Source organism: Pinus tabuliformis, chromosome 3_1 (genome assembly GCF_031772625.1).
Source record: "Pinus tabuliformis cultivar Carrire ecotype Pingquan chromosome 3_1, CPIR1, whole genome shotgun sequence".
NCBI lineage: Eukaryota > Viridiplantae > Streptophyta > Pinopsida > Pinales > Pinaceae > Pinus > Pinus tabuliformis.
The window spans coordinates 253,183,162-253,203,031 of record NC_142301.1 but is presented as its reverse complement, the minus strand read 5'-3'; the positions used below and the strand labels follow the sequence as shown (position 1 = coordinate 253,203,031).

At 42.1% G+C, this 19,870-nt stretch overlaps 1 protein-coding gene across 1 annotated transcript in view; it reads right to left on the bottom strand.

The window, feature by feature from the left end:
• The window catches only part of LOC149186749 (threonine--tRNA ligase, chloroplastic/mitochondrial 2-like), a 217,327-nt gene that overhangs the window by 160,644 nt on the left and 36,813 nt on the right, over positions 1-19,870 (bottom strand). Inside the window, exons 3-4 of the mRNA XM_089411117.1 lie at positions 1,056-1,202; positions 781-928 (exon numbers count right to left, since the gene is read on the bottom strand). Coding sequence (XP_089267243.1) covers positions 781-928; positions 1,056-1,202 — 295 coding nt within the window. The remainder of the gene's footprint in view (positions 1-780; positions 929-1,055; positions 1,203-19,870) is intronic.

Below are 19,870 nucleotides of genomic sequence, written 5' to 3'. Positions count from 1 at the left end.
GACTTCATTACCCACTGCTTTATTGGCCAAAAACAACCATTAATGGCATACTTGTTTTTATGTGTTGTTTTGCAGATTTACAGGTGGAAACAGTGCATGTGATACTAGTGTCACCCTCCTGTGGTTGGCAAGCACCAGCCCAAATGGAGAGGAAAGTTTGTGTGTGACATGAAGAGAAAAAATTTCTACGTGTTGCATTGAGATTTCTTATCCCAGATCTACCAAGCAAGCCATTTTCCATAGGGGTAAAAATCTGTGCTAACAGGTCCACATGCCAAGATGATGATTAATGGTAAATGTATAGAATAAGGTGATTGAGGTGATTCCTTTTGAACGACTACCGGAAAAATAGTCTAAAGGAGTCACCATAAAATATAGAGCCTCCAAGAGATTAGGAACCAAACCAAGGCACAAATGCATGGAAAAGCTAAGATCAAATACACAGACTGTTGTTGACTTCCGTAGTAATCATGTGGATATCATCATGTACACCAATGTCATTTGGTATAACACTGTATAAATAATGCAGGGAAAAGCTATTATTACTTCAAATGGCAAGCAATGATGATTATCTAACAAAATTAATTCTACTCGAAATACTTATAGCCTGATATAATATTTCCAAGGATTAATTGGACCAAAGCTTCAATTAATTGTACATATGAGAAAAGTCCCATTGTCCAAGCAACACATTGTTCATTTTAAAATTTAAAATATTTGTGATACTATAATAGACAGATTATGTAAAAAAATCAGAATTGTTATGATTGTTGCCATTACCAATATGATAGATAGTGATGGGTTCTGATTTGATACTGTCTAAAATCTCCAATTTGAAAGGTTCATTAATAGCCCTTATTCGTTGTTCAGCTTCCTCCCTAGAAACCTCTTCCCTTATAAGAGGTAAGTTTCGACGTATAATGCGATCCTACAAATGATGACAAATAAATTTCAAATCTTAGTGGTTGCAAGCTCCAGTCCACCCTTTCAGAAAAATCTTGAATGTTCTCGGAAAGACTACAGAAATAAACCCAATGCATAAACATGATTCTCACCATTTCTTTCTTTATTTTCTTGAGATCTTTGTCTGTTAAAGGCTGCATATCAAAATCATAGTAAAAGCCCCTTTCAATCCATGGACCTATTGTGACCTTCGCATCTGGAAAAACTTTTTGGACAGCCATGACCAGAACATGAGCACTCTGCAAATTATACACCATGTTATGATCAAATTGTATAATGCCATGCACCCCTAATATTATCAAATTAAAATTTCATCCAAATAAATAAACTATATGTCAACGTAAGACTTGTAAAAGAATTACAGTGCAACCTCGCTGAAGTAGAAATATTATAATAAGTTAATTGAATGCTCTATTAAAAATGAGAAAATTACAAACTGGCAAGAATATCGATTGCCTATGGCCCATAACCATTCTTGTAATGTACTTCACCATAACATATTTATTGGGCATTAGACTATGTGTACATGAATTATTTTGTGTCCATGCTCTTGACTTTGTAAGTGTTCTAGACCCTCGACCTTTATTGTGTCATATTTCAATATTTCTAAAATGCCACTTTTATGTAATAAGGGCCTTACCCATTTTTTTAAACTTAAGCTTTAAGTCAAGGTATTATTTTTATATGAGCAAAATACCAGAAATGAAAGAAGATACACACAAGAAATCAAAGAAGAACATATTAAAGTATGAGAAGAGGATAATCAGAACAACCTCCTCATAACAATCTCGGCTTGTGGACCAAAACATCAAGCAACCTCAAATATGAAAGCAATTTTCCACCTCTCTTAAAAACTCTTTTGTGTGTGCATGTACATGTACACACATATATATGTATAAATACACACATATATAAAGTGAAAAGTTGTAGGGGAAGTGATGAAAGTTGTCCAAATTTCCAATAAAATACGATAAAATGAGTGAACATTTTAGACTATGTCACCTGAAGATAAGGGTAGAGAACTGTTAAAATGGCAACTAGGGCCAAACTCCATATGGGTCAGCTTATTTATGGCAGCTGATATTTTTATTGGATCCCTCTCGTTGAGAGGTTTAGGATTGATCCAAAGATCATCCGATTCCGATAAGTATTTATGGAGATATGAATTCATTTTGATTATGGATTTATTATCTAGCTGACCAGCCACTGATGTAGGCTCAAGAAGCCCAAATGTCATGTCTATTCAACCTATACGTTTTGATATAAATATAAGAGGATTTGATGTCATTTAGACACTCTCAAGGGTGATCTCCTCTCCACGTCTTGGGTTTTTGGAGAAGAAGAATCACTAAGAATACGTTGGAGCCCTAGCTGCAAATGATGCCCTAATCCGAGAAGACATCTATCCGCTGGAATATGATTCGTTGTTAATCTATATACACTGTTCAGGAAGTGGTGAAACCCTAAAGGACTTACGCAGTTAATACATAGAGAGTATAACGCAGTCATGCTGTTATGAATAACGCAGTCCTGGCAATTAGCGCTGGAAATAATTATGAATACGCAGGCAATAGCAACGCAGTCTTGAAGACTGATTCCTCGCAGTCAACACACTGTAGACTCATTCACAGGTCATACGCAGATACATTGGAAGACCAATCGCAAAGCATGGACAGTCATGGAATCTATACGCAATGGAAACCATACGCAGTTATAAAATCTATACAGCAAGGACAGTCATGGAATCTGAACGTTATCAAGGGAACACAGCATCATATGCTGTCCAGAATCCTCAACACGCAACGCAGTTAAGGGATGACCGCAGTCAAATGTAACGTTAAACCCTAACACACAGTCAATTGTAGCCACAGTCTACACAGTCAACGAGATGCCATCAAGAATCATTATACGTTGTTCATGGTTATATGCAGTCTAGGGTTACGCAGGGCATAAAGATTAATACGCTGGTCATGAAGCATAAAGACTGTCAACGCAATATATAAATGGAAATGCAGTCAATATTGGAACGCAGGTTAATATGCCACGCAGTTCATATGTATGTCAACGCAACGTATATGTATGAAACGCAGTCAGTCACATATATGTATGGAACACAGTCACTTATATGTATGGAAGAAAACCCTATACAGAAAATAATGGGACTGCATGGAGTATTGCGTGGAACTATAGCCTAGCTGCTTTGCTAGGCTGCAAGCCATAGCAAGCAGCTAAGGCTGATATGTATATGAACCCTATAATGAAGTAACAGAAGGGCATTATGAACAGCATCATGAAATATATGGGCAACATGATGAACATGGACAGCATCATGAGATATATGGGCAACACTATGAGATCATGGACATGGGTAGCACAATGATACATGGAGCAAGGGCAGAAGCATGATGATGATGCACATTAGTTTGTGCAGTATGATGATGGATAAGATCATGGACATGGGCAGCATGATGATAATCATGATTAGTGCAGCATGGTGCAGTATGTAGTGGTGCAACTGGAGGACCAGATGCAGCACGATGATAGGTGAAGAGGTCACCTTGGAGAATCAGTTGAAGCAGAATGTCTTCAACTGATCTCATCGTTATAGAGATTATGTATGCTCAGATCTAGATAAGTCAAAGTGTTGACTTCTGTTATGTACTATCTCTCTCTCTTTCTCTGCTGAACTTTGAAGCTAAAAGAAGATTTGATCAAAGGGTTTCCCCACACATTGTGGGGTTTGTCCCTGGCTAGCGCCACATCTTGTGTCCTCTTGTCTTAGCTTGTCTTCTGCGATTTATATTCATGTTGTATCTGCAGTTTACTTTATGCTGATGTGATTGCTAATATGGAAAACAAACTAAATAAATTGCTCTAGCATAGAACATACCTAAAATTAACACGGTATCAAAGCTGAGGCGAAGACAATGCCCAAGCAAGAGTGAAAAAGCAATCACCAAAGACAGTTGGGACAAGACAAAAGGATCAATGGGATCATGATCCCTCTTCTCATTCACTAAGGGAGAAGTCAAAGCAGAGAATGTTATCAGAATGGCGCAGTGGAAGTTTCTGATGACCCATCTAAAGATCACTTCATTGGGAAGTTCGGATCTAAGGGTGGAAGGAAAGGCAGATGTCTTGGTGATAATTTCAGCCCTTATGCGAAGGAGTGGTAGAAAGCCCTCTATGGCTTGAAGCAAAACACCCCGAGCATAGTATGAGAGGATCAATAGCTATCTGATGAAGCTGAGATTCACTAGGAGTGAAATCAATCCAAACCATCTGAAGGTTGCGGATGATAGACCTCTCATACCAGCACCTTATGAGGACGACCTATGCAAACCCTCTCACTTGCAGAAGTAAGAGGGAGTTGGATTCCGGATGTGAAAAGATAAACTGCAAGCCTGTGACTACCTCAATGAAGTTATACGGTAGTGATGTCAGACCAGACTTGGGAAAGTTCTTGGTGAACTTCCGTCCGGACATACGTCTTGCAGTTAGCACGGGGAGCTCATATTTGGTTGAGCCTCACTGGATTTGTGCCAAGAATCTTCTGAGATGTCTTCAGGGCACAATCTCTCATGGATTGAGATACACTGACTGCATGATTATTTAAATGCTGATTGGGCAGGCAGTGTGGAGGATCACTGGAGCACTTCTTAGTGCTGTTTCTCTTTGGATTCTGCTTCGATATCATGGATGAACAGGAAGCAGAAGTCGGTTGTCATAAGCACCGCCGAGATCAGATACATATCTACGAGTATGATCTCGTATGAAGCTGCCTAGTTGAGGAAGCTCTTCAATGAGCTGTTTGTACACATGATGAATACCACTGTGATTCTCTATAACAACCAGAGGTGGGATTCTATTATTGAGGAATCCCGTATTCGACGATTGCTCCAGCAGATAGACATCAGATACTACCTTATCTGGGATATGGTAAGTCGATGAGCAAGAAGGCTCCATCACATTAAGATGATGTACAAGTCGAAACACTTTGTCGAAGCCCCGGGGAAAGATCAAATCTGTGATTTTCCCAGAAACTTGGAGTCGTCAAGAAACCCTTGTACAAGGGTCCTGCATGTTGCATACATTGAGCTCTGGGAGCTCTGGGGGCTTGCGGTTCTTACTGGAGCAACATATGACCACAGGGTGACTCACCCTCCCCTGGTGGTGCGCATTGTGGACAGGATGATTCGCTCTCCTGTGAACAAGATGATTAGCTTTCTTGTGGGACAAGATGATTCGCTCTCTTGTGGGACAGGATGATTCACTCTCCTGTGTAGCAGGATGATTAGTTCTCCTGTGAGGTTTGGATGATGTGTTCTCCATGACGATTATGTAGCAGGATGATTAGTTCTCCTATGAGGTCTAGATGATGTGTTCTCCATGACGATTATGTAGTAGGATGATTAGCTCTCCTGTGAAGCCTGGATGATGTGTTCTCCATGGCGATTGTGTAGCAGGATGATTAGTTCTCCTGTGAGGATGGGATTGATTAAGTTCTCCTGTCGAGGCATCCTACCCATGCAATCTGGGACTCATGGGAAGTACCTCTCATCTGATCAATGAGCAGGGAAATGAGGATAGGGACCATAGTAGTACCGATGGACGCATTGTTGTATCTACCGTACTCCCTATGCTAGGATGACCTTCATTGATCTGGGATCAATGATACTGGTCTGGGACCAGTGGTAGGAGTTGTACCCCCTAGGACATTGACTTCGGGTCGGTTGAGGACTAGTCTAGGACCAGTGGTACATACTCTGAGACTAACTACGTCTCAGTGCAGGACTGGTTTGGGACCAGGGAGAGTATTACGTACTATGACGCTAACTTCAGGTCAGTTGAGACTGGTCTGGACCAGTGGTACACTCTCTGAGACTGTGATACTGGTCTGGGACCAGTGGTAGGAGTGGTACCCACTATGACGCTGACTTTGGGTCGGTTGAGACTGGTCTGGGACCAGTGGTACGCACTTTGAGACTGACTTCGGGTCAATGGAGAATGGTATGAAACATTCTCGATTAATTCTTCTTCTTCATGGTTTAGCAGAGCTAAGTTGAGTAGAGCTGAGTAGAGTAGAGCAGAGCCAGCAGAGCCAATAGAGTTGAGCAGAGCAAAGCAAAGCAAAGCCAGCAGAGGCAGCAGAGCAGAGCAAAGCTAGCAGAGCTGAGCAGAGCTAGAAGAGCTGAGCAAAGCAATGCAGGGCACTGATGTCAGAGATAGTACAGCCGGACATATGGATCAGTGGATGGAGTTCTCCCTAGTTGAGAGGGAGTGTTAAATTGGCAACTAGGGCCAAACTCCATATGGGTCAGCTTATTTATGGTAGCTGATATTTTTATTGGATCCCTCTCGTCGAGAGGTGTAGGATTGATCCAAATATCATCCGATTCCGATAAGTATTTATGGAGATATGAATTTATTTTGATTATGGATTTATTATCTAGCCGACCAGCAACTAATGTAGGCTCAAGAAGCCCAAACATCATGTCTATTCAACCTATACGTTTTGGTATAAATATAAGAGGATTTGATGTCATTTAGACACTCTCAAGGGTGATCTCCTCTCCACGTCTTGGGTTTTTGGAGAAGGAGAATCACTAAGAATACGTTGGAGCCCTAGCTGCAAATGATGCCCTAATCTGAGAAGACATCTATCCGCTGGAAAATGATCCGTTGTTAATCTATATACGTTGTTCAGGAAGTGGTGAAACCCTAAAGGACTTACGCAATTAATACATAGAGAGTATAACGCAGTCATGCTATTATGAATAACGCAGTCCTGGCAATTACACTGGAAATAATTATGAATACGCAGGCAATAGCGACACAATCTTGAAGACTGATCCCTCGCAGTTAACACATTGTAGACTCATTCACAGGTCATACACAGATACGTTGGCAGACCAATCGCAAAGCATGGACAGTCATGGAATCTATACGCAATGGAAACCATACGCAGTTATAGAATCTATACAGCAAGGACAATCATGGAATCTGAACGCTGTCAAGGGAACGCAGCATCATATGTTGTCTAGAAGCCTCAACACGCAATGCAGTTAAGGGATGACCGCAGTCAAGGGAACGCAGCACTCATACGTTAAACCCTAACACGCAGTCAAATGTAGCCACAATCTACACAGTCAACGAGATGCCATCTAGAATCATTATACATTGTTCATGGTTATATGCAGTCTAGGGTTACGCAGGGCATAAAGATTAATACGCTGGTCATGAAGCATAAACATTGTCAACGCAATATATAAATGGAAACGCAGTCAATATTGAAACGCAGGTTAATATGCCAAGCAGTTCATATGCATGTCAATGCAACTTATATGTATGAAACGCAGTCAGTCACATATATGTATGGAACGCAGTCACATATATGTATGGAAGCAAACCCTATACGGAAAATAATGGGACTGCGTGGAGTATTGCGTGGAACTATAGCCTAGCTGCTTTGCTAGGCTGCAAGCCATAGCAAGCAGCTAAGGCTGATATGTATATGAACCCTATAATGAAGTAACAGAAGGGCATTATGAACAGCATCATGAGATATATGGGCAACATGATGAACATGGACAGCATCATGAGATATATGGGCAACACTATGAGATCATGGACATGGGTAGCACAATGATACATGGAGCAAGGGCAGAAGCATGATGATGATGCACATTAGTTTGTGCAGTATGATGATGGATAAGATCATGGACATGGGCAGCATGATGATAATCATGATTAGTGCAGCATGGTGCAGTATGCAGTGGTGCAGCTGGAGGACCGGATACAACACGATGATATGTGAAGAAGTCACCTTGGAAAATCAGTTGAAGCAGAATGTCTTCAACTAATCTCATCATTATAGAGATGATCTATGCTCAGATCTAGATAAGTCAAAGTGTTGACTTCTGTTATGTACTATCTCTATCTCTTTCTCTAATGAACTTTGAAGATAAAAGAAGATTTGATCAAAGGGTTTCCCCACACATTGTGGGGTTTGTCCCTGGTTAGCGCCACATCTTGTGTCCTCTTGTCTTGGCTTGTCTTCTGCGATTTATATTCATGTTCTATCTGCAATTTACTTTATGTTGATGTGATTGCTAATATGAAAAAGAAATTAAATAAATTGCTCTAGCATAGAACATACCTAAAATTAACAAGAACAAAGTGTACTAAATTACAAATATAATACATGTGTACTGTTTACACATATTCCCTAGACTACTTCTCCATGAGAAAAAAATACCCACAATTTTCACTGAAAATGGGGAAAGTGTTGCTCAAATGTTGATTGGGATAGCCACATGACTTGAGTGGACAAGGTCTCTTTTCCACCCACCAAGTGGTGATTTGATGATGTATAGCGGTGATGGTGTGAACATCAAGAAGAGTGTGTAACTTCAAATAAGGGGATGTTGAAAAATCTGAAATTGTGACCTCCGATGTGTAACTAGAACAGATTCCTCCAAGTGAGGTTATTCATTCAACTTCAGTTGGATGGCATTCACCTATCATAGGCATTAATTTGAGGTAGAGGTTCCAACTTGAAGGCATTAGGACCCTGTTACCACCATTTTAGCAAGGGTATTTTTGAAAAAATATCTGCAGTTTTATACCACCTTCGCAGCAGGGCAGATTGATGGCATGGCTGATTTTTGGGTCATCTTCACGTTTTCCATGTCAATGCACATACTTTGAGGCAGTTCTCATATCACAATGCATTGTTGGAGCTATTTACATGCATGGAGTCATTTGCCTTGAGAACACTCATCATCATCAAAAATCTCAAAGCTCTAGGTCTTCAGCCTTGTTTTTCTAGGGCTTTTCTTTGAGAACGCTTTGCTTATTTGAAGCCTTGAACCATTATTGTGCCTCTCTCTTGAATGAGCTCTAGCAAGATCACTTTGTACCTTATCCCTAGCATATCTATTTTAAGTCATCTCCCTCCTACGACGACTCCTCCCATTGGTCAAAATCCATAAAGAGCAGGGGGTTTTGGCTAAGAGGTGACATTGGCCTTGTTACCCACCACTAGTGGGTGACCCCTATAGGAGAATTTTTCTCCTAAGTTGTCTTCGGCCAGCAACCCCTTGCAACCACCACATAGCTCAATGTGCCACCATTCTCTGCCACTTGAACCTGCCATTATGTGCCCTCACCCATCCATTATGATCATAGGTTTGAAAGTGGGCATTCCAACCCCAAAGGTATGGCTTTCATTATGTAGTTGGGTATTTTTTCTTACATATCATGGACACTTCTGGGCATGGATTAGTCGGTTGGTTCAGCAAAAAGAATGGGCTTGGTCTGTACTCTTGTTCCCTTGTCCAACTTGATGGTTAATCTTGTATCCTAGTCGTGTGGGATCTCCTTTATTGGTTACTAGCTTTAGGAGTGGCATTACATGGGAAATCCCAATTTTGGTTGTGTGGTCCCGCTTCTCGACGCCACATACATCACTCCGCCCCACTCATTATAACCCCTTTCATATATTTCCCATCCAAGTCCACATTTGTCCATTGGATCCACAAGGAGTTAGCCTCTCTCCCCCCTTGTCCATGTTAGTTTTTGGTAGCATCGGATGTGCTCTAGCCATGAAAATTGGTGGAGAGGCTAAGGCACATGAATTCTAAAGAACCCAGAAACTGTTTGGTGAAATTCCACCCGGATTGTATTTTTTAAAATAATTAATATTTTTAAAAGGATTCCTAAATCTAAACATAGGAAAATTAAAGTATTAATGGGTATTAATCAAAATATGGGTGAGAATGTTCTACAAAGCGGATCAAGTCAAGTTTTTACTCTTAGTCGTTGATTAGAGACTTAATCTCGGTCGTTGAAGCCTCAACGAGAAAAGTATAAGAAGAAGGCTTCGGGTTCATTCAGTAACACACCAAGAGAATGAATTGATCTAGAGTTCGAAATTTCTAGGGCTTGGAAGCTGAGAAATTCGAACTAAGTGACGATTCTGCAACGAAGGGGTAAGGATAGTTCGAGAATACTGGGCAGAGAGGCGGATAGCCACCAGTGGAGGCAGCGCAGCACCTAGAGGGACTGACGTTGGGCCAGTCTGGGCCCACGCAAGCTTGACGCAGAGCCAGAAGGGCCAACACAAAAGTGAGGTTGCCCTCACACAGAAATCCGGAACTGTTGGGGAGCTACCGAAACAGCCAGGAGAGGTTGACACAGAAGTTCCAAGAGGCAGAAGAGACTGCACAAAGCTGACGTGGCGCCTGTAAGGCTGACGCAGGGCCTACGCAAGGCCAACACAAAGATAGCGGGGGGTTTGCCAATTCTGTTGTCGAATCAATCAGAAACTGTTGGGTGAAGTGAGGTAATCTCACTCATTTTCCGCCATTATATTTTTCTTTGTAACTGGATTGTTAGGAGGGCATCTAGCATTGTATTCAGAACTACTGCTTAAAAATATAAAACCCTCAGAGTTGTTGAACCAGTTTTCCCGCATTGGGTTTTTTCGTGGACTATTTGGTCCAAAAATAATGGTGTCCTATGTATCTTGTTCTTTTCTCAGTTTCTTGTTTCATGTAATCAAATTAGATTGGTGTAGGATGCAGAGGTAATTCACTTCAGTATTTTCCATAAAATAACTTGACAATGTATATTAAAATCAAGTAGGAGAAGTAAATCCAATTTTGCCGCAGTAGGGGTTCCTTGAGTACACGAATTTTCACAGTCCGCACTTTGGGTTGGGCCTAGAACAATGCCCTGGAGGTTGATGCAGCGAAAAAGAAAATTAAAAGCATAATTTGGCCAATTACAACACGAAATGTACCATAAAATGCAAAAGATGGCCAAAACATAAAAATTTAGCACGTGGACAAAAGCCAAACATGAGCTCTACCCCTATCATTATGGCCATCACCCTGGTTCCCAGGGCCCCTTATGTGAACCCCCTGCATTATTGAGGAACCCATGATTGTCACAACCCCTGGTGGGTGATGAATTGCCCAACCTTAAGGGGGTATCCACTGCTATATCATTCACATCATGCTCTCATTCCCTGGAGCCCCAAGTAGTTAAAAAAGAACAATCAATAAAAGGCAAAAGGCATATGAAGAAGGATGGAAAAACAAAGGTCGAGGCAACTCATGTACCACACTTGCTCCCTCCCACATCTATACACCCAAGTCACGATTGCTCCCTCCCACATCTATACACCCAAGTGTGGGCCTCCCTCATTATAGCTATCCTTGTACCATGAGCCACCAGATAGCTCAATATGCCACCATTCTCCGCCACTTGAGCCTGCCATTATGCGCCCTTGCCCATCCATTATGATCGTATGTTTGAAGGTAGGCATTCCAACCCTAAAGGTATGGCTTTCATTAAGTAGTTCGGTATTTTTGCTTACTTATAATGGACACTTCTGGGCATGAATTAGTGAGGCAGTTTGGCAAAAAAAATGGGCTTGGTATGTACTCTTGTTCCCTTGTCCAACTTGATGGTTAATCTTGTATCCTAGTCCTGTGGGATCTCCTTTATTGGCTACTAGCTTTAGGAGTGGCATTACATGGGAAATCCCGATTTTGGTTTTGGTCCCGCTTCCCGACACCACATACATCACTCCCCTCCACTCATTATAACCCCTTTTCATATATTTCCCATCCAAGTCCAAATTTGTCCATTGGGTCCACAAGGAGTTAACCTCTCCCTCCCCTTGTCTACACTTTGGGTTGGGCCTGAAATAATGCCCTGGAGGTTGATGTAGCTAAAAAGAAATTTAAAAGCATAATTTGGCCAATTAACACAGGAAATGTACCATAGAATGCAAAAGATGGCCAAAACATAAAAATTTAGCATGTGGAAAAAAGCCAAACATGAGCTCTACCCCTATCATTATGGCCATCACCCTGGTTCCTAGGGCCCCTTATGTGAACCCCCAGCATCATTGTGGAACCCATGATTGTCCCAACTCCCAACCCCTAGTGGGTGATGAATTGCCCAATCTTAAGGGGGTATCCACCGCTATATCATTCACATCATGCTCTCATTCCCTGGAGCCCCGAGCAGTTAAAAAAGAAAAAACAATAAAAGGCAAAAGGCATATGAAGAGGGATGGAAAAACAAAGGCCGGGCAACTCATGTACCACGATTGCCCCTTCCCACCTCTATACACCTAAGTCACGATCGCTCCCTCCCACATCTATACACCCAAGCGTGAGCCTCCCTCATTATAGCTATCCTTGTACCATGGCATGTGGCTTGGAGCCTTCCCTGTTGCCACACTCTGTTCCATCATTATTTCATATGACACCTTCCATCTAACAGATGTACCATGAACTTGTCACTGCCTTAGAGGTTGAAACCACCTAATAGGTTCCTTGATTAACCTCCCTCTTGAGCCTGGAGACACTTGTACATTCTAAAGCCCATTATGGAAGGAAATGCCACTAGGAAATGCCCTCTTGGTTCCATGATTTGTAAGTTCATTTGCTCAATTGCATTAATGAATTGTTGTACTGGAAGGTGAGGCGATGCATTGGATCTTCTACAGGATTGCAGGTGGGTCTTCATCTTGGGATTTGGCTTCCCTATACGGGATCCAAGCCCTCAAGAGCGTCATGATGGCACTTGTAGGGTGAGTGTTGAGAGACATGTGCCTCCACCATAGCAGAGAGCCAAAAGCCACACCATGGGATCTTTCAGCTCCGCCTATTTCTTGCTCGCCTCCTAGTTATTCGATGATGACGATGCACTTGGACCACATTGCCCAACTACCACACACTTGACAGTTGATCTAGGGCCCATATGGGGTTTTGTCTTACCTAGGGAGACAAGGGAGGGCTTGCATCATCGTTCCAACCCTTACAAATGGAGAGCAAGCTTGTTCAATTCAGTTGGAGACCCATGAAGACATTCTTTGTGCCCCCACAAGCACTTGGGAGCACCACAAGGCATTTGCTTGGAGATTAACGGGCCACCCCCTTCATCATTGTTATGGAGCCCTCCTATTCATTATGGCACATGAGGGACTTCATTTGGCCTTCCAATGGCCCTACTAGCTACTATTATGTCATTTCGGCCCTCTTAAGAGCCTAATTATTCATATTTTGGAGCTATTTGGTGGGCTTGTCACCAAAGTAATGTTATTTTCCACATTATTTTATTTTAGAGGCATCATTAGGCTAAATTAGGCCATTCGAATTCCTCAAAGGCTCATATAAATACATGAGAGCCTCATTGTAACATGGATCATCACTTGGATTTGGATTTTGTCTCTCGAAAAGAATTTGAACCTACTATTTGGACAAGTTTTGGAGCTTTAAATGAATTTTGATGTATGGATTAATTTTGCACTTCTTCTTGGAGCTTCTATTTGCATATTGGATATATGGATATACTCTTTATTTACCTTGTACGTGCTTTATGATGCTTATTTTTGTCATAATAAATGTCTAATGCATGGAATCTTCTCTTGTTGTGATTGGATATGCCCTAATTAATGCAAAGTTGCTTGGAGCATTGAAAATTGTTGGGATTTTTGCATGTGTTACTCATTTGACAAAGATTGAGTGAATATTCCTAGGGGAATTATTGTATAATCACGTCCTTGAAACTCCATCTTGACATCATATTGGAAGGATAAAATTCTTGAGGGTGTTCATTTGCCATCAGATTAAGATAGTGAGGTCCCTCAAGGTCTCCTTGAAGCATCGAAATTGCCTTAGTCAAGGTCATTTGACTCCATTTCTCCCAAAAAACAAGACATTGATCCATAATCCTTTGTTGATCACTCCCAAAACGCCTTTTTGTCCTTTCTTTGATTCTTTCCCTAACCCTAGACGACCCAACTAGGGCATCCAACGAATTTCATTAGAGTCATCCTCTTGGTGAGCAAGTTGGTGAGAAACTGCGTTGGGGTGACTCCTACAAGCCCTCCAAATTTGAGGTATATTCCACAGTTGGTTTGTGAGAAACATCAAGCCCTAGCTCTGAAATTGTCTTGGTCTAGGTCTTCTTTGGTTGGTGGCATTTTGAAGGATTTGCTCAAAAACTCAATGGAAGTTAATCATTCTTGTGACCTTCTTCTATCCTCATTTAACCTAGACAATATCTCAAGGATCATTCAAAACCCTAGGTTAATCTTGGAGCTTCCCAAGGCTCCCTTGTCCCAAATCCTCATTGTTCTTTATCTCACAAAACCATCTAAGGAACCTTGTTCTTTAGAATGGTCTTAGGTTTAGGACTTCTTGCAACAAAGGATATCTCTTTTGCCTAGGTCTAGGATTCCCTTGAGCCTTTCTTGGAGAGCCCCTTACTTTGCCCTTGAAGCAAGCAAGCTATTTATTTGAGCCTCCCCATTGAATAGGCTATGGAAATCATATTATACCTCATCATTGAATTATCCCTTCTAGTGATTTCCCTTATATTGGCACTCCTCTCGTCGATGAAAATCTGAGAAGAGAAGGGGACATAAATTGTGGTGACAATGGATCTTTGTCCCATTGTTGTCATTTGGTCTAGTAGTTGTCTCTTAGTTACCCCTCTTAGGACCCCTGCTAGATTGAGTGGTAACAAGGCCTCTACCCCATTGTTGTTCCATTGTCTACTTTGTACCTTTTAGGGTTTCCCTTTTCAAGGCCAGCTAGATTTTGTGGCAACACACCCAAAAACAAAAATAAGCTCAGACAATACTACAACAAAGACAATGGAAACTCAACCTTTGAAGGCTATGAAGAATACCACAAGATAGATGATAAAATCAATTGATAACACCTTCACATCTTCTCCATTTCTGCCAATGTCTTTATCTTTGTCAACAATGAAGCTCAATGACAAAATATGAGTGATTTCACTCCAATACTAGCTAGGGTGTATAGATTCAACACTGAAACCAACAACCAAAATTAGGGTTTTCAAAAAACCTAGTCTCTTTCTCAAGAGCTCTCGAAAATTTTGTTTTTCAAGTGAACAAATGCAAGAATGAGGAAAGACTCCTAATTTTCCCATTTTTATAACTCACTTGACTCTTTTGCCATATTTTTACCTTTTATTCACTTTAGTGAGTTTTCTCACTTTATAGCTTAAAAGTGACTTTTCGTTATCCTAGGACCCATGTCCCCTTTCCCCCCTTTAGCTTTTATAAGTTTTCTCCTAGGCAAATTGTGTTCTCTTGATTAATTTTCTCGTCCTAACCTATGGAAACTTAATTAGGCTAGCGGAATCATCCCCTTATGTCTCCTAAGCAGATGGGGGCATTACAACGTGCAAGAGCTAAGATTTGTGGCCAAAAATCTCCCTCATGAAGAGGGATAAGCATCTTTTGTCCTAGCATTGAAATAAAGTAGAGAGGGAACCTCATGAGTCCGTATAAAGGCAATGATAGCGTCCTCGGATCTCTAGTATAAGGGACACTAAAAGATGAGGTGCATCTCCATCTCTAGCCCCTGAAGGTGGCACAACTGGCAAATCCTATTAGATCATAGTATATGGTGATCTTTCTCTATCCGAAGTTGATGCGAACCAACCCGAAGTTGTCCCAAAGGGATCCTAAGTCAGTGCATCCAATGACTGAGCATATATGGGAGACGGATGATGATGCCATCTCGCAACTACCAAAAGTGCTCTAGGTAGAAAGACATCTTCAAACCCAGACCTGTCAAGGGAGAGGTCCAAGAGACTTGAATGTATAGATTGTAGATATCCTCTCCAATAGCCTAGTTCAATGCCTACCTAGATAGTAAGAGATGGCACAGCACATTAAAGGATAATTTGAATGGGGGAAGGCGCTCTCGAGAGAGAGTGATTGGCTCAAGAAGCCAAGACGCCTCTAAGAACTAACCTCATGTTCGGCCTGAATAAGGATTTGAAGTAAGAGCCTCAAAGGAGCAAAGTGCAAGATAGGGATACCTCTCTCTCCCAGTGGCAGAGTCTCCGAGACATTGGACTCTATGTAAGAAAGAAACCAAGCACAAAATGACCTCGAGGAAGAAAGGGTGGACTCCAAACTCTACCTAAATAATGGGTTGTGGAACCACCTGCTCCTGAGAAGCAAGGTCTGTATGCTCTCCAACCTAGTCCAGTCTATCTGCAACAAGCTTGATCCCAAATCGCGAAGCCATAGAGAACTGTGGGTCTAATAATCGCCTCCATGAGTAAGGAGTATAAGGCATTGGAAGGACCATAAGGAACTGTGCCCACTGAAACATGCAGTAAACAAATAGACCTTCATATATTGCCTTAATAAATTAGCAGCAGTAAACAACAGACCCTTCTCAAAGGGAGTTTATCTGTGTACTCTTGAAGAGGGTTGCTGCCTGGAAACCCTGTAGCTCTACTGGTTGTCACTTCACCTATCTGCACCTCATCAGTGGGTAAGCCCAAAGATGGATGCACCACCATCTCCAAAATATCCTCCCTCATCTAGTCGGAAACTCCATGCTCCTCCAGTTTACTAACCTCTTGCAAAACTATGTTGTTATGCTCCAACACCTTTGGTTGACAAGTATCTAAAAGTGCTACAACCATGCTAACTGTCTATACATCTACCTGCTCTTCAACAAAGGTTGGCCCCAAGGATGGTTGCTCATCCTCCTCCATCATGGGCTTAACATAAGCCACTAGTTGACTCTCCAAAGATGGCCCATCATGCACACTATGCTCCACTATGTGTTTTTCATGCCGAATGGGAACAATTTGTTGCTCATCAATCTCCTCTATTAAACATGGTTGCATGCCTTTTACTTTTTCTTGATTCTTACTTTGTATTATTGCTTATAGTTCAAGGGTTAGAGCTTTCTTTGTATGACGTATAACAGTTATTACTGTTAATTTTAGGTATGTTCTATGGTTAGAGCAATTTATTTCAATTTTCACAGTTAGCTCCATATCTTTTCCAGATTAGCAATCACATCAGCATTGAAGTAAACTGCGGATAGAACATAAACATAAATCGCATAAGACAAGCCAAGACAAGAGGACACAAGATGTGGCGCTAGCCAGGGACAAAGCCCAATGTGGGGAAACCCTTGATCAATTCTTCTTATATGTTCTTCAATAGTTCAGCAAAGAGAGAGAGAGATAGTACGTTTACAACAGAAGTCAACACTTCGACTTATCTAGATAAGAGCATAGATCATCTCTAAGAAGATGATACTTGAGATCAGTTGAAGACATGCTGCTTCAACTAATTCTCCAAGGTGACTCCTTCACCTATCATTGTGCTGCATTTCGTCATCATGTTGCACCTCACCGCGCTGCACCACGCTGCACCCATCATCACTATGTTGCATCTCATCACGCTTCATTAATCATGACTTTACCCATCACTGTACTGCATTATGTTCCATTGCTGCACCATGTTGCCATCCTAACCTATGTGTTGGCTGCACCTTGCTTGCTTGTTGTCCCTTGCTTGCTTGCTGTCCCTAGCATGTTTGTTGTCCTTAGCATGCTTGTTGTTACATGCTAGTTGTCCCTTGCATGCTAGCTATAACATTTCATGCTTGGTTTATTTGTTGCTAAGTACCATATGACTGTCCCAATGTTAGTTAGTTGTCCCTTGCATGCTGCTCTCCTTCAGAGACAGATGCTCTGGCTATTTCGGTAGTTCCCGACAGTTCTGGCAGTTCCGGCTGTTCCCAGCAGTTCCGGTTGTTCCTGGCAGTTCCGGCAGTCCTGGCAGTTCCGGCTTTTCCAGCAGTTCTGGCATTTCCGGCTTTTCTGGCTTTTTCGGCTTTTCTGGCAGTTCCAGCTTTTCCGGCATTTCCGACTTTTCGACAATTCTGACTTTCTGGCAATCCCGTCTTTTCCAGCAGCTCCGGCTTTTCCAACAATTTCGGCTTTTCTGACTTTTCCGACAGTTCCGGCATTTCTGGCTTTTCCGGCTTTTCTGATAACTCCAGCAGTTTCGGCTTTTCCGGCAGTTCCAACTTTCTGCCCTCTAGATCAGGGCAACGTTATTCCTTAGGATCTCTCCTCCTACTAAAACCCAAAGACAAATAGAGAGAGGAAGAGATCCCAAGTGTGTTGAAATGATTTGAAGGCCAACTCTATTCATACTAAAACGTTGAACACATATGGGGTTTATTTGGTTGCTGGCCGACCTTGACGAATTGTCTTATAACACAAATAAATTCATAACTCCATGAATACTTATCGGAATCGGATGATCTTTAGATCAATCCTACACCTCTCGATGAGAGGGATCCAAAAAAAATATCAGCTGCCATAAATAAGATGACCCACATGGAGTTTGGCCCTAGTTGCCAATTTTAACACTCCCTCTCAACTAGGGAGAAATCCATCCGTTGATCCATATGTGCGACTATACTATCTTTGCCATCAGTTCCTTGCACTGCTCTGCTCTGCTCTGATCAGCTCAGCTCTGCTCTGCCCTGCTTTACTCTGCTCTGCTGAACCATGAAGAAGAAGAATTGATCGAGAATGTCTCATACCATTCTCTACTGATCCGAAGTCAGTTTCATCTAAAGAGAGTGTGTCACACCAATCTTACTGACCCGAAGTCAGTTTTATTGATCCCAGATCAATATCACAAGAGAGTGTCTCAAACCACTCATACTGATCCCAGATCAGTTTCATTGATCCCAAATGAATGTCACAAGAGTGTCTCAAACCACTCATACTGATCCCAGATCAGTTTCATTGATCCCAGACCAATGTCGCAAGAGAGTGTCTCAAACCACTCATACTAATCCCAGATCAATTTCATTGATCCCAGATCAATGGAGATCATCCTAGCATAGGGAGTACGGTAGATATAGCGATGCGTCCATCGATAATACTACTATGGTCCCTATCCTCATTTCCCTGCTCATTGATCAAATGAGAGGTACTTCCCATGAGTCCCAGATTGCATGGGTAGGATACCTCGACAGGAGAACTAATCATACTGTCCACAGGAGAACGAATCATCCTGTCAGTGGATGCCACGGAGAACTAATCATCCTGGCCCACAGGAGAACTAATCATCCTGGCCCACAAGAGAACTAATCATCCTGTTCCATAGTTGCCACGGAGAACAAATCATCCTGGCCCACAGGAGAACTAATCATCCTGTTCCACAGTTGCCACGGGAGAACTAATCATCCTGTTCCACAGTTGCCACGGGAGAACTAATCATCCCAGCCCACAGAAGAACTAATCATCCTGTTCATAGCGCACCACCAGGGGAGGGTGAGTCGCCCTGTGGTCGTATGTTGCTCCAATAAGTACCCCAAGCCCCCTAGAGCTCCCAGAGCTCAATGCATGCAACATGCAGGACCCTTATAAGAAGGTCTCTCAACGACTCCAAGTCGTTCGAGAAAGTCACAAATTTGACCTTTCCCCGGGGCTTTGACAAAATGTCTGCGACCTATACATCAGTCTCAATGCGATGGAGCCTCCTCGCTCATCAACTTACCATATCGCAAGTAAGGTAGTTTCTGATGTCTATCTGCTGGAGCAATCATCGAATACGAGATTCCTCAATAATCAAATCCCCCCTCTGGTTGTCACAGAGAATCACAGTGGTATTCATCATGTGTACAAACAGCGCACTTAAGAGCTTCTGCAACCATGCAGCTTCACACGAGATCATAGTCGTAGCTATGTATTCGGTCTCGGCGGTGCTTATAGCAACCGACCTCTGCTTCCTGCTCATCCATGATATCGAAGCAGAATCCAAAGAGAGCCAGCGCTGAGAAGTGCTCTAGTGATCCTCCACACTGCCTGCCCAGTCAGCATTCGAATAATCATGTAGTTTCATATTTCCGACAGTGTATCTCAATCCATGAGAGATTGTGCCCCGAAGATATCTCAGAAGATTCTTGGCACCAATCCAATGAGGCTCAACCAAATATGAGCTCACCATGCTAACTGTAAAACATATGTCCGGACGGAAGTTCACCAAGAACATCAATGCGAATGAGTTTAT